The 21,069-nt window shown below is 40.4% G+C and overlaps 1 protein-coding gene across 2 annotated transcripts in view; it reads left to right on the top strand.

Moving 5' to 3' along the window:
* Nucleotides 1–21,069, top strand: part of LOC124554895 (terminal uridylyltransferase 4-like) — a 182,551-nt gene that overhangs the window by 71,764 nt on the left and 89,718 nt on the right. For both annotated transcript variants that reach the window (XM_047128578.1, XM_047128577.1), the window contains 3 exons: nucleotides 725–998; nucleotides 1,649–1,765; nucleotides 7,372–7,549. In XM_047128578.1, coding sequence (XP_046984534.1) covers nucleotides 725–998; nucleotides 1,649–1,765; nucleotides 7,372–7,549 — 569 coding nt within the window. The remainder of the gene's footprint in view (nucleotides 1–724; nucleotides 999–1,648; nucleotides 1,766–7,371; nucleotides 7,550–21,069) is intronic.

Raw genomic sequence — 21,069 nt, 5'->3', positions numbered from 1 at the left:
CACGACCGAACTATTCCTCTTGATATGCAAGGTGGGGGTCACATAACAAAAATGAGGAGACCCAGCAAACTCTGGGTGATAAAAGAAAAGACTTCACGAAGATGTGGGAAATGTCACTTTTCTCCTCTCAAAGAGAAGTTGTAGACCTATGCCGCATCCATATTGGTCATCTCAGTCCCACGCCCACCTCATGCATGCTCTTCACCATTGTCATCACCAGTAAATTTAACAAGCTGGTACATGTGCCTGTGAAGACGCCATCTGCCTCCACTTTCGTTCTTGCATGGTGAAATGACAATGTTCAGTACTTTGAATCGAACATGACTGTACTTAGCCATTTGGCAGAGTTGCTATATGCTATGGCTTGTCAAGTAATTGTTTCCTGACAAAGAAATGTTATTGTTTACCCAAACTTCAAATTTTGTTTCATCATTGTTCATTATGAATGAATGAATGAGTGAGTGAGTGAGTGAATGAATGAATAGTAAGTTCATTTATTACGTCATTAGAACGACATTTTAACCATAAGAGATTTTCTTGAAATTTGAAGTTTGTATTTGTTTTTGAGCAAAGCATAGACACTATCGTTATAGTGTGAATTGTACAGTTTGCATGCTTTGATTAGTGGTATTCATACATAGATTAGTGCTAACTGAATTTACATTTCTACAAACAGTTCAGCATTACCTGTAATTTATGGTTATGTAAACTTGTTATTTCTTAGGAACGATAAGGATTCAGCAGTAAAGAGCAATGTTGCCACACCCAGTAATGATAGTACTGAACGACGTAAGGCAAAAAACAAGAAAAAATCCAAGAGCAAGAAAGGCAAAGTTAAGAAACCATCGATTGCACTTCAGTTTCCTCCCAGGCCTGCCACAGAAGTAGGTGGCAATGAAGCAGCTCCTAGTGTATCTCACAATGACAGTAAAGCACCACAGAAAGAGGACACTGATTTTGATGTGTATGCAGGAAGGGGAATTACGAAGTTGACACAGGTATGTCTCTTACAAGTTTTAGGATATGTTTACTATTTGTTTTTATAGTTTCATTACCAAAATTTGTTATATACAGCAGTCTGCATCTTTGTGCCTGTTTTATCAATTGCAATTTTATGTATTTGATCTACAGTTGACATAAGAGTTTAGCAAAGCCATTTATGTTTACCTCATTATAAATGATGTCATTTCATGATTAAAACTAAATTACATTGCTTCTTAGTTCATTGTACCTGTGTATATTATAGTGGACTAATAGCTATTTCTATTGCATTCATTTGTGGACTGCAGTTTAATTCTGCATATTAGAAGAGAATTATCAGTTGCATAACAATTTTGTCGTGATGAATTAAAATCTGTCGCAATATTCATGTATTTTGTTGTTTGTTGTGACGTATAACTCATTTCTCATTGTGAAATTTGCTTTTCAGTTGTAATTACCAATCAGTGGCTAGATGTTAAACTCAACACTGATATCCTACCCCATCCCCCTCCCCCCACACACCCCACCCCACCCCCTCTCCCTCTCCATCCCTCCCTCTCCATCTCCATCTTCCCCCCACTCCAACATATACCTCTTTCCTGTTCCTCCCCCCTCGTTGCAGTATGAGGAAGCAGTGCATTATCTTCTTGGTTTCTGTTTCTTACAGGGAAATTCTAGATTTCCCCGAGCCCATTTTAAATGTGGTTACTGTGAATATTTCTGTGATGATTTGGCTACTGTTGATCGACACCTTTGTGAGGAACGTCATAAAAAGCGTGAAGAGGTATAACACTAATTTTAATAGAAATTTAAAACTGATTTCTTGGAAGTTTTTTAAATACTTGCACCACTGTTATTTGTAAATATGTTATATTATTTCGTTTTTGCTTAATGGTAGATTGAACAGGACAAAACTGTGGTTAATATTGTAAGAAAATGAATCCCGTGATGTCTGATATGGGCTGTAAAAAGCTTATATAACAACACTAACTTTGTAATAAAAACAAGAAACAGAATAAGTAAGAATGGCATTATAACTAACCAAGGAGTTAAACAAGTTTGCAGTCTTTCGCCAGCTTTATTCAATTTTATACGTGAATGAGATGATTAAAAAGTGGGATGAGGAAACAGAAAACATGAAAGGAATAAAGCTAGATGAGGACCATTCTATGAAGACATTATTGTATGCCGACGGCCGCACTATAATAACCACTTCAGAAGAAGAAATACAAAGAAATGTTTTTAAATCACACCAAGTTGTTCAAAGTTACAGTAGCAAAATATATATAGAAAAGACAAAAGTGAGGAAAGCAGATGTAATTGAAAACAGAACAAGCACATAATTGATTATAACTACATGTGATATGACTTCTTTTGATCATGACAAAAATGTAAAGAATAAAACAACAATATTTCAGGGTGTCTGCGGAACAACAAAAACACAACTAATCAGATGACTGGAATTCCATAAACCGCTAGTTGTTTCGGTGCTGCTTTACAGATATGAGGCTTAGATTACTAACAAGGGAGACATTAGTTGAATGAAATACCTCAGAGCAATTGAAGGATGTAAACTAGAAGATAAGTTAAGAAATGAAGGTATTAGAAATGAGCTGAAAATATTTTACGGTAACAGAAAAATTCAACACATATAAGCAGAAATGGAAGGGACATGTAAAACAATACCCTAAAACAGTTTTGCAATATATGCCCAAAGGTGTAAGGGGTACAGGTCTGCTCAGGAAATGATAGAACTAAGAAGCTAAAGCCAGAAAAAGTTCCTGGAACCTAATCCATGGGTGTAGATGGTGAAGGTGGGGTGATCTGTTGTCAGCTCAGTGAAATACATTATTCCAAAAGTTAAAATTATTTATGCCAACATAGTTTCTCATAGTTAGGTGCCCACTTTAAACTACAGGTCCTCTTATAACTGGCTGGTAAACAGTTCTAGGTTGAAAGAAGGCAAGGGGACTAGGTCTAGTAAAACACTGTGGTATCGTAACCAACCCTGGAGTTGAAGTCTGCTTCAGTTTTATTTTATTGGGATAATCTAGAATTTTTGGATGCATTAAGCGGTTGTGAGGAGCCTTACCATCAAGCTGTTATTCTTTTAAATTTTTTGAAAGTGTTAAGATTGTGCAATTTTTATCTGCTTATCATATCTGAATTTGAAGTGTACTGCTGCCTACAAAGTTCATTCCAGGTTTTCCTTTTACATGTTTACATAAGCTCTTGATACTGTATTCAGTCACCAGCAACTCTGTAGTTACATAATAAATATAAATTTAGTGATAAATGCATATTGCAGACATTTTAAACAATACCTCTGGAGAAGATGAGAGCTTTAAGATGTGAAGTGGAGGTGACGGAATAGTGAAATCACGCCAGAGAAAGATTGTGATGAGACTTAAGATATTTGAAGCAAATGTAACAGCAGAAAATTGATTTGGGTTCATGGCAGCAGTTTGTGGTGCGTACTAATTAACATGGAAATGGTGGTTACTAGTAGAAATTCAATCAAAGCATGATCCCGCATACTAGATTGACATGACCTTGATAATCCAGTTAATTACTGCAAGTGATAGCTAGAACTTTTTTGAACACGCAAAGAGTGGATCTAAACTGAGGTGAGAAAAATCATGGGATAGCGATATACACATATACAGATGTGTTGGTAGTATCATGTACACAAGGTATAAAAGTGCAGTGCATTGGCTGAGCTGTCATTTGTACTCAGGTAATTCACATGAAAAAGTTTACGACGCGATGGTGACCACATGAATGTGTAATGGTATTGGAGCTGGACGCATAGGACATTCCATTTCAGAAAGCATTAGGGAATTTAATACGAGGTGCGGCTAGAAAAAAACCGGACTGGTGCTGGAAAAAACATTTATTTACAATTATTTACAATTTCGTGTTATCTCCTTCAATGTACTTTCCTCCTCGGTCTCTACACCGCTCCATACGAATTTTCCACTGTTCATAGCAATGCTGCAGATCATTTTCGGTAAGTCCATACATTACTTCCGTCGCTTTTTCTTTTACTGCTTCAACAGTCTCAAATCTAGTTCCATTCAAAGCTGACTTGACTTTAGGGAAAAGAAAAAAGTCACAGGGGGCCAAATCAGGTGAGTAGGGTGGATGATCTAAGATGGGAATGTTGTGTTTTGCCAAAAACGTCTTCACTGACAACGCACTGTGAGTTGGGGCATTGTCTTGGTGAAGGATCCATGACTTTTTTCTCCACAAATCGTTTCGTTTTCTCCGTACTCGCTCACGTAGGGTAGCCAGGACGCTAATTTAGTAATGCTGATTCACTGTTTGTCCCTCTGGTACCCAATCAATGTGCACAATTCCTTTGATGTCAAAAAAAACAATCATCATTGCCTTGAATTTCGATTTTGACATTCGTGCTTTTTTTTTGTCGTGGAGAACCAGGAGTTTTCCAATGCATCGATTGGCGTTTAGTTTCGGGATCGTAAGTAAAAAACCACGATTCATCGCAAGTAATAACATTTTGTAAGAAGGTGGGATCACTTTCAATGTTTTCCAGGATGTCAGAACAAATCATTCTTCGGCGTTCCTTCTGTTCAATTGTGAGACACTTTGGAACCATTTTTGAACACACTTTGTTCATGTTGAAACTTTCGTGAAGAATCTGCCTAACACTTTCCTTGTCAACTCCTGTTAACTCAGACACTGCTCTGATTGTTAAACGGCGATCTTGTCGAACAAGTTTACCGATTTTTTCAATGTTTGCATCAGTTTTGCTGACAATGGTCTGCCAGTGCGAGTGTCATCACTGGTGTCTTCGCGGCCATTTTTAAATCGTTTAAACCACTCAAACGTGTTCGCGATAAACAATCATCGCCGTACACTTGTTGTAACATTACAAACATTTCACTTGCAGATTTTCCTAGTTTGAAACAAAATTTGACGTTAACACGCTGTTCTTTCTGTACACTCAACATTTTCCGACGCACAGACAAAACGTCAACTACTTAAAACAGACGCCACGGGCAGACTGAGTGCAGGAGGCAGATGAAACTCGAGCAGTAGGCGGAGCGAGAGTCACGTGACAGGCCACGCGACTTTCAGCCTTATTGCATTCGTTTTATTGTTTCACCAGTACCAGTCCGGTTTTTTTCTAGCCACACCTCGTATTCAGAGATCTGCTGTGTCAAGAGTGTGTCAAGAATACCAAATTTCAGGAATTACCTTTCACCATAGAAAACACAGTGGCTGTTGACCTTCAGTTAATGACCAAGGGCAGCGGTGTTTGCATAGAGTTATCAGTGCTAACAGACAAGCAACACTACATTAAATAACTAGGAAAATCAATGTGAGACATATGGCAAATATATCCATTAGGACAGTGCCATGAAATTTGGTGTTAACGGGCTATGGCAGCAGACGAGCAATGCAAGTGCCTTTGCTAACAGCACATCATCACCTGCAGTGCCTCTCCTAGGCTTGTGGCTATGTTGGCTGGACTCTAGATGACTGGAAAGCTGTTGCTTGGTCAGATGAGTGTGGATTTCAGTTGGTAAGAGCTGTTGGTAGAGTTAGTGTGGCGCAGACCCCATGTAGACATGGACCTAAGTTTTGTCAACAAGGCACTTGCAATTATGAATGGCTATAGAGGCAGCATGGCTCAATATTTCTGTGGGGAACTTCCAATGACTTATCGAATCCATGCCACGTCAAGTTGCTCAACTATGCTGGGCAAAAGGACCAATACAATATTAGGAGGTATCCCATGCCTTTCGTCGCCTCAGTGTAAGCAAACAGTTTTTGTATCTCCACTGAAGGTTACTTTCTTCTCTAATATAAAACACTTGCACCCATCTGTTAAAGCAAAATCTTCTGCTGAGTAACATTTGATACTGTGATCCCCCTGCCTGCAGAGCCAGTGGGTCTACGTGTTTTGTATTTATATATGCCACCCCCACACTTATTTACGATTATCATCAGAAAAATCCTGCACTCCTTGGTGAAGAGAACCCTATACCATTGATTCACATTCCATACCAATAGTTACCTTGCCAGCCATAGTGTATTTACAGTGCTGTGTGATTTTTACTGTTGTTTTGTAGTGGAAACTTAAGAGACCACACTGATCTTACGAAGATGGTCATGTACTGTGTAGGTTGATACAGCTCTCCCATTTACAACAGAAAGACAACACACAGCTTTGTTTCATGCTCCTTGGAGTGTCCAAGATCCGTAATTTGTAGGTAATGACCATCAGCTGGTCTTATTTGATCATTGACGACCACTACAAGGCAAATCTTCAGTGTTGGGTGTCTGACAGTAGTTATAGAATGTTCTCGTCATATAGTGACAATATGTACATGGGCAAAGCTTGAAATGACGTCTAAAGACATGTTGATTGACTGAACAGCATCTACAAGCTGCATTGTTCTGTTCACGATTGGAGAGAGAGTGCGCTCTCATGAATTAAACTCTGAATGCAGGTTTAGCTTTACACTCATAATTTGTAATTGTATGACACATTGCATGACTCTACTTTCTTCATTGCTAGTAGTGTAGAATGTGACAGCATTGAGTATGAAATTAGATGTTTTTAATGTCATTTATGGAATCTTCTATCCAGAACAGAGTCTGTTGCGAAGCTTGAAATAGTTCTGTCAACTTTAAAAATCCGACTGAGATAGTGTAAATGAATAAATGATGTATCTGTAACTTGTCAAGATCAGAATTTGTCCCTAAACCATTATAAGGTGCATTAATGGGTTACAGTTTTATTTACATAATTTGCAGTTGGAAAGCCATCTTCCCATTAAGAGCTAGATTGAGCTAGTTACATATTACTTTATACTTCTGCAAAATGTTAAGTAATTCTCATAATTTTTGGAATGTTTCATGCTAGAGTAGTTAAGTGTTAAGACTTAATGTTAAAACTTAACTGCATTATAACACTGTTTTAGTAAATTAAGTAGTGGTGTACATAGTTTGATTTAAATGGAAGTAACACTTGGTAATAGAAATTTAGCCCACTTCTTTCAAACATTTTATCATTTTTTGTCTTTGTGTTTTGTGAATTTTTAATTACCTGATTCACCCAATTTATCACTGATAAAACATTGGGTTTGGTGAGGAAGGGGTATTTTAAAAAAAATCTGTGTGCAGAAATTAAAGTAATATAATGTGGAAAGTACACTGTATAAATCAAGTGACATCTTCTAATGTTAGTGTTAACTGTGTTGGTAAAGACAAGCATGAACCTTAAAGCTGCATAATCTTTTCTTGGTGGGGTGGGGAAGCATTCTGATAATTTTACAGTATGTGTGTGTATCTTATCTTCAAAATTAAATTCAGTAAGAGGTTCTAATGCTGCAGAGTCCATCTGTTTCTTGGTTTTAGGCAGCCTGTTTTATTGAATGCCTTTTGTTGTTGGCAACACCACCAGAAAATATATTAAGGATAATCGACAGATGCCTAACTGATGCCATTGCGGGATTGGGTTTGACGCTGTCTGACTATAAAATCAGGAACAAGTATAAAGATAACTTGAACAAGAAGATAAGTTCTGATTTTCCAGGTATGTGATGATGCATAAAATATAAGTTGTAAAGAATGTCTGGGTTGCATGGAATACATTTTTCTGTATGGTTGAAAAATATGTTACCCTGTCATCAAATTAGACAGTAACAGAAAATTTGAGAATAATGTATTGGAAAAGACTCCCTCGAGTATGCGAGATACTTTATGATACACAGTAGACTTTATGCTACAGGGGAGTTCTGGTGTGATTTTAGACTTTGATTTCTGTGCTGCTTGGAAATATATTCTAATTGTGCAGCTTTCAGTTGTTCAGTTAAAAAACAATGTGTAGGTTCTGTGACAATTCTTCAAGATAATCTTATGCCATTGAATAGTTTTATAGATTTTTGGTCTGGCTGGAGCCATTGTGGTGGCATTTCGTCTCTCATTTGCTCTGACTTCCCATTGCATGAATGTATAGTGACTGTTGAAGGGTCGATAATTTGCAAGCAGTAGCCTATGGTTCCTTTCAGGATTTCTATAACAGAACTCTGACGAGATCACCTGCTGGCACTTCTGCAAACTGAGGTTATGAAACATGCTCAACTAAGTTGGAAGTTAGTGTCTCCCATACAGATCATCCTGGCTCCAAGCAGAATACATACCCAAGAGCAAGGACGTCATCTGTCGTTGCACTTTAGTTAGCATCGAATAACTGCCGAGGAGAATATAAAGGTCACTAGTGACCAGCTTGGTTATCTTGTGGAATACTGCATATAAACGAGTCATGTGTCGCTTTTATGACTGTTTGTTTCAAATGCAATTAAAAACATTGTAACCATACCTGTTAGCAGTAATTAATCTCTAATTATAAATGCAAAAGTTGAGTGCCGTAAATTTTACTTGTTCTTGTAGACAGCTCTTTTGCACCAGGGACCTCACTGTATTAGAATGATTGTAAAAATTATCTTCTGCATTCATCCTGCAGTGTGGGTGCAGGTTACACCCACTGCCAGCAGGTGTATGTTCTCCCTTACAAACCTGGGTAAAGCTGGTATTTGGTGATTGGTAGAAAATGTGTCACTGCCAGGGTTACATTTACAAGATACATGTACAGTAGATGAGAGAATAAAAATATCATTGCAGGCAGCTGAAAGCAGGTATTAATTAGATACGAGGGTGTGCTGAAGAGTAATGCCTCCAAATTTTTATGTGAAAACTCTTAAAGCTTTTTAAATAAAACAAGCTTTATTAACATTTTACAGAATAGTTCGTAGCGTGCATTGTACCATTTTAATGGCATTTGTTTCACAAGGTGTTGAGTGAAATATGCCTTGCAGTATAATCTCTTAACTGGCCACCTTTAGGAAGAAGAGACCTGATAAAAAAATTTCGAATAATATTTTTTTATATTTACCTTGTTCTGCACACTTTTCTGAAACGTTGTTGTGCCATAACAAGAATAAAGTCAAACTCCAATAGCAGGTTTGTCAATGAAGTACACAACTTAGCACCAAAAACATGTTCGTTACAGATGCCAACATATGGTCAGAATAGAACTAAACTTCTAGATGGAGAGCTCTGCTATTTGTGCAAATATCGGATATTCCAGAATATACTAATATTACAAACATAAAAATTTTGAGGACCTTCCGGGAGTGACAAATATTCAATAAAAGGTAATTGCTGGTGGTTGGGTTTGAACTCTGTCTGCAGCACACCAGCCAGCGTCACAAACCACAATGCTACACTACACATTGTTGCATTGCTCCCTCTTCTGGATTAGTGACGTGCTGTTTATCCAGAAGTTCTAACTGGGACCAGCTACAGTGCCCTGGATCTAGATCTTGTCGGTGGTCCTCTGAATGGCAGTGCCAGCAGACCCTTTTGTTTTGGGTGCATTGTTGCATCCTCTTCACTATGGTGATAATTGAAGGTGCCACCTCCCATCAGAGATTTGCGTGTATTATGTTCTAGCTTTTATGAAATGTACGTAAATGTAAGATAATGCAGAGAAACAGGATCCAATCACAAGATTGGAGGTGAACATGTGGAGCATGCCACATTACAGCAGTATTTAAGTTGATACACAGATATTAAATGAATGAGATGAACACACAAAATGGGATATTAGGGAAGGAAAATGCAAGACTTAGATTTTTTGTAAAGTTTCTGTGAAGAGCAGTGCATCTGTGAAGGAAATTGCATACAACATGGTAGTGCACCAGTAGGATAGTAACAGGTTGATATAACCCTTAATCAAAGTGTAATAGAGATGCTTGTGGAACTTAAAGAGGTCTTCTTGGGAGAAAGATGACTTAGTTCAATGAAACTCATTTGAGTGAATTTAAAGAAACTGTATTTGAAGAAGACAGTTACTATTCTATCTGCTATTGTATATCACACATAAAGATCTGGAGAATAAGACAAAAGATTGTTGTGTGTAGAGACACACACATAGGTAGTTATTTTTCTCTCACTCAATGCACAAACAGAATGGGATAGAAAATCTATTAATATTGGTACGAATTAATCTGTCAGCCACTCTGCAGTGGATTGTGGACTGTATATACAGTATAACCCCACTTCTACAACTCTGGAATTAGTTTTCTGTCAGTCTGCCCCTTCAGAGTCTCTATGTTCAGATTCTCTATGTTCAGAATGTTAATATCCACCTGCTTTTGTATTATAGTAATTATAAATTTCCTGCCATTTACACACACACACACACACACACAAAATTCAAGCTTCCGCAACCAACGGTTGCTTTATCAGGAATGAGGGAAGGAGAGAAGGAGAGGGAAAGACGAAAGGATGTGGGTTTTAAGGGAGAGGGTAAGGAATCATTCCAGTCCCGGGAGCGGATAGACTTACCTTAGGGGGGAAAAAAGGACAGTTATACACTCGCATACACACACATATCCATCCGCACATGTGTATGTGTATGTGCGGAGATGTCAGTCGAGGCGGAAGTACAGAGGCAAAGATGTTGTTGAAAGACAGGTGAGGTATGAGCGGCGGCAAATTGAAATTAGCAGAGGTTGAGGCCTGGCGGATAACGAGAAGAGATGATATACTGAAGGGCAAGTTCCCATCTCCGGAGTTCTGACAGGTTGGTGTTAGTGGGAAGTATCCAGATAACCCGGACGGTGTAACACTGTGCCAAGATGTGCTGGCCGTGCACCATTGCATGTTTAGCTACAGGGTGATCCTCATTACCAACAAACACTGTCTGCCTGTGTCCAGTCATGCGAATGGACAGTTTGTTACTGGTCATTCCCACATAGAAAGCTTTACAGTGTAGGCAGGTCAGTTGGTAAATCACGTGGGTGCTTTCACACGTGGCTCTGCCTTTGATCGTGTACACCTTCCGGGTTGTGTCAATCAACCTGTTGTGTCTATCAACCTGCCAGCGCTTTCTCTTTGCCTTTACAAATGTCTGCTTGTGTCTGTGTATGTGCGGATGGATATGTGTGTGTGTGTGCGCGCGAGTGTATACCTGTCCTTTTTTTCCCCTAAGGTAAGTCTTTCCGCTCCCGGGATTGGAATGACTCCTTACCCTCTCCCTTAAAACCCATGTCCTTTCGTCTTTCCCTCTCTTTCCCTCTTTCCTGATGAAGCAACCATTGGTTGCGAAAGCTTGAATTTTGTGTGTATGTTTGTGTTTGTTTGTGTGTTTATCAACCTGCCAGCACTTTCGTTTGGTAAGTCACATCATATTAGTTTATATATACATCAGTTTTTGAATTGAAGGTTTTTCTGACTGAAGTTCTTCAACGTGTTCTCAGTCCTTCCAAAAATGATTTGTGCCAGTGAAAAACTTGTGCTTTTGACAAGGAATGTTCCCCACAAGCCTGTTTCAACTTTTCAGAGGTCACACTCTTGGATTCCTCAAATTTAGCTCAAAACTTTATTGCATAACGTTGCTTTCAGTTCTGCTGTTCCATTTTTGTAGCAGACAACAAAAGCACAAGTTCACTGATCGCACACTCAAAAATCCTGTTATGACTGTATGGAGCTGAAATATGGACTGAAGATCTGGAAAGGATGAACACCGATCTACAGAAGAAGAACAACACAGCACTGCCAGATCGCTCACAGTGTTGGCAGCATCATTACTTTCTCACACACATCATAGTCAATGTGTGGGATGAAGCTCATCAGTGTACCCTGGACAAGTTCTCTCCCAAATATCCTGTAGCCTTCCCCCATTGCCATACAGAGGTACCAGCCACTCGCTTACCCACCAAATTGAGGAAAAAGTGACCATCTATGGAGATGAGACCACCACAGATGAAAATCTTCCATGGAAGAAAGTCACCAAGGGGTCAGGAAATCTCGTTAACATTATCATAAATCTAAAACCTGTTCATGCACTTGTCAACTTGGGGGCTTCTTTTCTGTCATGTTGAATGTTTGTTGTGGCCTGCTGAAGATTTTTCTGTGATATGAAAGTGATTGTGCTGATGGTTGCAAATGGGAAATCAATGCAGCTAACAAAGAGCATGTATTACAAGAATAACTGTTTATAGCACAGCCCTTAGAGTTAGTTCGTTTAACCCTTTTGCTGATATAGATACGTATATATGTCCTTCTATGCTGCCCCACAGGTGTTGTGGATGTGTTTACTTGCGCCACTGGACAGGTTACTTCCACATATCAGTGAATAAAAAAGTTTCAAGTATTGATTATACACGATTACATGCTATCATTTGCAAAAAACCTTGTTTCAATATCTTTAATCATGTATGAGATGTGACTATTGCCATGAGCACATGTTCCGCAATGCACAAGGATATGAATGGGTGTGGAACCCAATAACTTGGGAATGAAATATCATTCTGGTTTCGATTTTAAATTAAGTTTAGGTATCATCTACATTGCATTCACTGAAATGTATGAGCTAAAATCAACCATATGCAAAGTTTATGCAGTGTGTTTCTACCTCTGCAAGCTCTTTAAAATTGCATGCAGTATTTTACTTAATTTGCCCCAGCACAGCAAGTATGATAGATAGCTAAAATGAATTAAGTTCTTTATCAAGTGAAGATGCCATCGCTACATCTCAGCACAGGGACCAGCATTTGGCAAGCAGTGCAGCTATAACTAAAGCCATCCTCGGAGAGCATGTCTGTAGCAGAGAAAAGTTTATCAGAATGTACTCATAATGCTATTTTCAGAGGAGACTTCTTTCAGGCATTTGCAAGCAGTTATAAATTGTGGAAGATCAGGGCTCCAGGCCAACGAAGGTATTCCAAAAAGCATTTGGGGGGGGGGGGGGGGGGGTGAGTGTTTGCCACTGAAGACCTGTTACCCCACTGTCATTGACGAGACCAGTTCCTGCTACCAGTCTAAGTGCTCAAACTGTAAAGCTTTTGTCTGTTGTAAAAAGCTTCTCAGACTGACGAAATAAATCTACATACCTGTGATGATCACAGGCATTTCAGGTGTTTAAGTAGAACTATGGATCAGTAATTGTCATGAGCAGTCACAACTTGTCCCTAAAGGTATGTGAATAGGAGCAGCCAAACCAGTGACAGTGCAGGGAAGGAAGCTACTACTGATTTGCCTGTAGGAGCTGCCTGACTTGAGAAACACTGTCAGCGAGCATTAGCCTTTTTCTGCCAATTTTCATATGCTGTGAAATGAAGTGTGAAGAAAAGACAGACCAAGTGATCCTTAGTAAAATAGTGTATCAACACTGGAATCATCCACCAGTTAGCTAGCACTCATATAGGATGTCATCCACTGAGCAACACGTAATTCAGAAGGGAGTGGATAAGATGCTGCAAGATATCGTTGAACCTTCAAAGTGTCCTTCGTCCTCTCAGAGATCCTTGTGAAGGAGAGTGGCACTATGTGGTTTATCTGTGTCAACTATAGGTGACTGAACAAAATTATAAATTAAAGATTCCTGTCCATAGCCACACATTGATGATACCACGGACTGCGCCGGCCAGTGTGGCCGAGCGGTTCTAGGCGCTTCAGTCTGGAACCACGCGACCGCAACGGTCGCAGGTTCGAATCCTGCCTCGGGCATGGATGTGTGTGATGCCCTTAGGTTAGTTAGGTTTAAGTAGTTCTAAGTTCTAGGGGACTGATGACCTCAGAAGTTAAGTCCCATAGTGCTCAGAGCCATTTTTTGAACCATGGACTGCTCGATAGAAGCTAAGTATTACTCGACTATAGACATTTTTACAGGCTACTGGAAAATCTAGGTCAACAAGGCAGACCGGGAAAAGGCTACCCCTAAAACACACGATAGCCTTCATGAGTTATGCCGTTTGGACTATGTAATGCATTGGCCACTGTTGAGCATATGATACACACCCTGCTTCAATGCTTTAAGTAGACAACGTGTCTTTTTATCTGGGTGATGTTGTTCTTTGAAGACATTTGGTGTAAGCCAAATAACAACCCTGCTGAAGTTTGTTCAGATTGTAAGCCTCCACCTAAATCTGAAGAAGTCTTTGTTGCCCTGGGAATGGTGATGTTGGTGCGCATGCTGATCCAGAAAAAATAAGAGCAGTCACAGATTTTCTGGTTCCTTCACACATGTGAGAAACTGCCTTGGAATTTAGTCCACTGACTGTTTTTGTGTTCTTTCGGTTTAACAACATTTTGTGAGGTATGTAAGGACTTGTTCGATGTCTGAATAGTTATGGCACATATAATACCATGGAACCTGGCGAAAAGTAAATAAAATTCAAATGCAGTGAACATGTTTGTGGCTAATCAATAAGTATTGAGAGGAGCAAGTAGGCATACTTTATGCAACCCAGGTTCTGTTGTGGATCCAGTTCATGAAGCCTTTCATGTCTCACTATACTAACTGTAGTTCCTGATGACATTACCGTATTTACTCGAATGTAAGCCGCACTCGAATCGAAGCCGCACCTGAAAAATGAGACTCGAAATAAAGGAAAAAAAAAATTTCCCGAATCTAAGCCGCACCTGAAATTTGAGACTCGAAATTCAAGGGGAGAGAAAAGCTTTAGGCCGCACCTCCAAATCGAAACAAAGTTGGTCCATTGTAATATGAGACACAATTTAGGTCGAATGAATGACGATACAGCTACAGTAGAGTAGTTTGGTTCAAGTCGTAAGCTTAGCAGTTAAGCTTTACCACGTAGCCATTGCTATGCGTCAGGCGCTCCGTCCGTATTTATACGGGTACCCTTCCTTTTTCACGTGCTTCGTCTGGTTTGAATCGATTGCTTATTTTGCTTTGATCTGATAAATGCCGTTTTTTTTGTTATAGGTGTTTGCGTCACTCTTAAGCTGAAAAGGCATTACTGCACTGTGTCATGCATTGTTTGTCGCATTCTGATAGTGCGTGTTTACGGCCTGTCGCGGCTCGCGGCGTGGCTTGCTTTTGTGCGCGCTACCGCCGCGTACAATTAAAATAAAAAAAAAGAGAGGAATCGTCTCATTAGCGAAACAATGGCAAGAGACTGCTATTTGTTGTTACTTACACTGCTGCTTTCTTTGATAATGATCAACAAGAATCAAATAATAGACTGCGTATGATAGAACATGTTCTGAACGAGAGTTAGGCGAAAATTTTTCTCTGTTTGAAAATCTTTGCGGCCGCTTCTTTATTACATCAAATTCTGCACAGAAATTAGAGTCATCTTAGATTTAAAAATCTAGTCACTTGCCGTGCTTCATTTCTGACTGTATCACTATTAGGCATAAGAATAATACGAATATAAACATGACACGATACGTATATTCTTCCGCGTTTGCTGTTGTCTCACTCTAGTTTTGTAGTTTATTAGGCAGACAGGATTTAAATGAGATAGCAGCAAACACGAAAGAATACATGGCAAAATGTTTATATTCGTATTATTCTTATGGTGAAGAGAATACTGTATGTGATTCAAATTTCATCAGGTTCCTATTAGCAAACATCTCTTCTCACAGATTTGAAAAAATTCAGAACGTAGAGTTGGCCATATTGACAAACATCCAAAACAGTCTTGCCGGTCAGATTTTCGTAGTACACTGAAATTGTGCTACATTCGAAGATGAACAATACGGAATTTGTATTTACTTCGTTGGATAATGAATGTATGAAAATGCAGTGGTCGAAACTCACGGCGGAGAAAAAAAGCTCGTCTTCCACTTTTTTAAAAAAAATTTATTTACTGACGCAGAGGTTTTGGCGCCAGTATTTATCTTTGTGCCTACAAAGCATGCCTGCGTAGCGCTACATATATTCGACGGCAGAAGTTAGTTGTGGCAGCACGTACCAACATTTTTCATAACTTCCGCTTGCTTTGCACTCGATTCTAAGCCGCAGGCGGTTTTTTGGATTACGAAAACCGGAAAAAAACTGCGACTTAGATTCGAGGAAATACGGTAGGTTGTTGACCATAGATGTATGCTGAGAAAACTTGCAAACCAGTCTCTGTGTTCGAAGCCAGTGGGCTTATTTGTGATACAGTCCAATCTGGCCACGCTGTTAAACCAGCCTTGGAACAATTGTTCTTTACTTACCTGTCAGTAGCCAAATTATTTGGCAGTTGGTTGCACCCAGTATTGTTAAATTATAGACCACAATAAAATTTCAGCACGTTACCCACATAATTTTCTGGTGATAACTGGAAGATTCCTGTGTCAAAAGATCTTGGATGGATAGATTCTGGATGGTGTCCAGACTGCTGCAGGCAGTGGGGCAAATAAGATCGATCAGATACCATATTTCTTATTCTGTCCTAAGTATATAAATAAAGACTATTTATCATGCGAAATTTTCTCAAAACATATCTTCTACTGGGAAAGCAAGAGCAGTTGGTATTAATGTGCTCTGACTGAGATGCATAGAAATCTTTCAGACATTTTATGTTGTGTAAGAACCAAGGTTGATTTTTAAGGAAGGCATTGTTGCATTGCAGGGAAATGTCCCATGTTGTTGAGAGGTCATTTTCCCACACAAAAATTCCAGGTTTCACAGACTCATCCACAATAAACGTAGTTATATAATTCAACAATCAACAGGGAATACTTCAATACTTGTTTGAAAGTCTCATCTTTTACTTTTGCTCAGTCTGGCAGTATTAAATTTTCAATTCTGTGTTTTTCTGTTTCACAAGTTGAGGGGGCGTATCATCAACAACACGACATGGCTGGTTAAATATTTAGGGAATTCAATCAGAATTCAAACATATTTTTTAAACTGTTGGAGTGCGTTGCCCCCCCCCCCCCTCCCCCTCCCTTCTGTCTTGTAAACAACTTGGTTATGTACCTGTTACCACCACATGCCACAAGAATGTCAGAACAGTGTAGGGATTAATTTTTTCACTTTGACCTATGAAGAACTATGTGAACACTTGGAGAGTCAAGGGATCCTCTTCCTACATGGCATATATCGAAGTTTGCCAGACAACAAAGTAGACACCAGCGTATTCAGCCTTGATTTTTAAGGGGAATTTTCTTCCAGGAAACATCAAAATTATGTGTTAGAGTTGTGATTTGAAGCCGATGGTGTTTTAAATCCCAGGGTTCGGGCATACATCTATTTGGTAGAAATGATCTGATTTGTGGAGACTGTGACCAGTCACTTAACAAAAATTCACCATGTGCACTACTACCTGTCTGTTTCAATTGCGTGAATGACCACCCTCCTTGAGCCCCAAAGTTTGCTAACCTGCCCATGGAACACAAAATCCAGAAACTGAAGGTCACAGATTGTGTCTCATATTTTGATGTCTGGCAAAAATAAGATTCTTTGAATCAATTCTCAATTATACCGAACTTGGTGCCTACTGTGGCCAGGTCATTAGCAGGTTAGAATTTCATTCACCCTGGAAATTCATAGATCAGGGACCTGGGACCAGTCAGTGACTGAAAGGATTGTGGGTTCTTCTTCCATTCCTACACTGACAGTTCATGGGATTGTAAGAATCATGACTGCCAGAAGTTGTGAAAGGCAAAGATAAGAAATTTTGGAAGAAGACTATTCTGTTGATTCCCCCACCCTTACTGTCCGACTGTGGTCTGATGTTCATTGATGTTCCACACCTGCCAGTGACAGTGATCCTTGCACGTGATCTGTCCTCCTGGCCCCTCCACACATAACCCTCAATGTACCAAAACTACAACAACTGATTTTTTGTTCTGCGATCTGTGTTGCTTTCAAAGAAAGACACTACCGTGATGCTCATTCTTCAACTCTTTGGGGTTACTGTGCATTCTATTGGAACCATACTTGCTCCAAGATAGCATCTATACATTGGTTTGCAGGGATATTGTTAGTGAGTGGAATCATCCTAATGCCAGGTTGGAAGCAGTAGCGGTGTGAGTGCAAATGCCCCCAGTGATCGCCACTTGTGATATTTGTTTACCTCCAGCAGGGTATTTACTTACTTGGTATGACTATCTTAGTCCAACAACTCTGAATACCTTTCCTCCTACTTTTGGGATGTAGTGATAATCACACCATGTGAGGGAGTATCAGTTTATCTAATCGGGGCCTCCTGATCAACCAGCTTCTTTCCAAATTTGATCTCTATCCCTTCACTGGTGTTACTCCTATAAACTTCATTTCCACTCATGATACCTTTTTGGCTATTGACTTCAAAATCCCTTCCTGAATCTTGTGCCTCCACTACAATAGTTGTTACATGACAATCTTTGCCACAATGACCACTTTTCAGTGATTGTGTAACTTTCTTATGCAGGGTCCCTGAATCATGGGATCATTTGTCCCTTTCCACTGCAGTTTCCGGGAAGAACGATCCACAGGTGACCATCTAGTTAGGTGGGGAAAAGCAATCTGACAGGGTTTTGCTAAATTCCAATAATAAATTATTGCTGCATGAGAAAGGTTAATCCTTCCTGCTTCATTTCCCACACCTCTTTGGATGTAGATCGCGCTACACTCCTCTATATTTACAATGCTGTGATCCAATTCCAATTCGACTATGGCTGTTCAGGGATATGGCTCATTGGCTCCTTCAGCTTTGAAATTATTTGACTGAGTTCATCACCATGGAACAATACAGGCCATTGGTGCCTTCAGGACTAGTTCCATTTGTGGTCTCCTTGCTGAAGTGGGGATCTTATCCCTTCAGTTCCCACAGTACCAACTCTTCCTCACTTCTGCAGTCACCATCTGACAAATTCCTATCATCCAAATTCTTTTTGCATTCAAGGGGCATAGACCTCTGACATGTGGGATTATCCATCATGACCCTCTCCGGGGACCTACACCTAAACTGCCCCCCCCCCCCACCCCCACCCCCCCTGCCCAATTGTACTCAGAATAAGAATTAGGATCAATCTGTTTCAAGGGCCTAAAGTTTGTTCCCACTATAGCTGTTCAGCAACTGTTCATCTCAGTTATTCTGGAGTATCAGGATGCTATCATCATTTACGCTGACGGGTCTAAAGTCTTAGAGTGTTTGGCTAGAGAAGTTATTACTTGCTCTACATTTGCTGTGATGACTCCTGTGGATTTTCAGATGCAAATAAGACTTCTCCCCACTTGGAGATATGATAATATCTGGCTGCCTACTGCCACCACTAATAAATTCCACACCAAAGCAGTGACTAATGCTGCATGGCACTCCTCTTTTCCTCCCTGAAGGAATCCACCATCTCATGTCCCCTCCACAACTCCATAGTTTTATATTGTGTAATGAACCACACCCAAATTGTGGCTGTGGAGCCTCTTGGACAGTAGTAGCTCACATACTGGTGGAATGCTCCCTCCTCCTGCCTCACTGTGCTTAGCATGGTCCTCCAAATTCTTTGCTTCTGATGTTGGTGAATGACTCATGGCCAATTGAACAGGTTCTCTGTTAAGGCGTCAAGGCAGGGTTGTTTCGGGTTGGATCTGGAGGTCCCTCAACAGTACTTTCTTTGCCAGCTGCAGAGAATTGACTTGCCAGGGAGACTGTCAGGAGGAATGCTCTGGGGAAAAAAGGCACGAGAATCTGATACGTGGACAGCCCTGTATCACTAGCTCATAATGGCATGTAACAGAGAATGGAGTGTCACAGTCACAAGCAGTAAAATACAGGCTATAAGTGTGTCTTTGACCATCTTGCAGTGATTCCATAGTCCTCTGCCACCTCCATGTTGAACACACAAAGTTGATCTACCCTCAGGGACTTGCATTCATTTGCTGGACATGCGCTTGGTGATGCTGGGGCTCCTGACCTGAGGTGTGGTAAGTGCTGCCAGTCCTCTGTTACAGTAAGCTCTGGGCAAGCTTCAGTGACCACCTTGTTATGGCAGTGGAACATTGTGTGTCACTGAGAATGGGTATCTTGGCTTGACCACCCGGATTGTGAGGATGGTTAAAACCTGTATAATACACACCTCAATCTTAAGGTGCGCTGTGCACCAGGAAGACGCACGACTGTTGCGATGCAGCAGTCATTAGCGGGCAACCTGTGGGGAACCTGCTGCACCTGAATTGTATAAGGCTTACCTAGGCATGCGGGGTTCTGTCTAGGTGGACTATTATTACCTCAGCTGCTCGTGGGACCGAGATGGGGCCCTCAAAATTCTCACCTCCTATGCCCAGCAGATAGGGTGGGCCACTGGTAGGTACCAACACCCAATCAAACAAGATGGCTCTTGTAGCCAGTACTCCTGACATGGGGTCTTTTCAGTGTACTGATGGTGACAGTAAAAGAACACATGCTGCTAGTCAGAATGTTTTTGTAATAGTTCAGACAAAAGAGGGCAGCTTTGACAAAATTTGTCCTTTAATGTAGAAAGGGTTTAGAGAGGGGATTGCTGGAAATATAAAATCTCTCAAGTGATAATGCAATGGTACACTGTCGATAGAAACTTTTAATTCCCAACAAGTTTAGAACCTCTAGAAAGCCCAATGCCTCAAGGAATATGCCATCGAAACTGAGCCACACACCATCTTGAATTGTAGCAAAACTGTTATGACATGCAGGGATATCGGACTTGAAAGATGAGTGGGCTCCACAGTGGGCAAAACAACATGAAGAAGGTGGATGGGGATCTTGTAAAATCCTACTGCTTCATCCTGATGTTCAGTAGCATGAAACTTCCTGAGCATGTTAAAGCAAGAAAGTTTCCTTTCCCTAAGCGTGTGGCCTTGTGTCTCCAACCCCCAACCCATTGCACTGTTTCTAATGCCAGCACTTTGGGCACGCTACTCTCTGGTGTCACGGAGAAGTCAGTTGTGGCAAATGTGGTAAGACTGCCCACGATGGAGTCACTTGTTCATCTCCTATGGAGTGTGTGAATTGCTCTTGGGCTCGCCTAGTCTGGAGTCGGGACTGCATTGTATATCTTGAAGAACGGGAGATGCTAGAGCTTAAGACTACAAAGTGCATGCTGTGTGGTGAGGCCAGAAAGATGTATAAAGCCAAGCTGCCCCCAGTGTTTGGTACCTCCTTTGCTTCAGTTCTTAAACATTTGGTACAGAAGGCTGATGATGCTACACAAATGAAAGTTGCTAGTGTCAGCACTGGTACCTGTGTTTGTCAATGCACTTGTGCTGCTGCACTTATTTCAACACCTGTACCTCTCTGCAGAACTTCAGAAAAGGCTGTGATTGTCAACGTTGCAGAGTGCCCTGCCCAT

Source organism: Schistocerca americana, chromosome X, assembly GCF_021461395.2.
Source record: "Schistocerca americana isolate TAMUIC-IGC-003095 chromosome X, iqSchAmer2.1, whole genome shotgun sequence".
In the NCBI taxonomy this organism is placed as follows: Eukaryota; Metazoa; Arthropoda; class Insecta; order Orthoptera; family Acrididae; genus Schistocerca; species Schistocerca americana.
The sequence above is the reverse complement of the archived record's forward strand: the minus strand, read 5'-3'. Positions and strand labels throughout refer to the sequence as shown.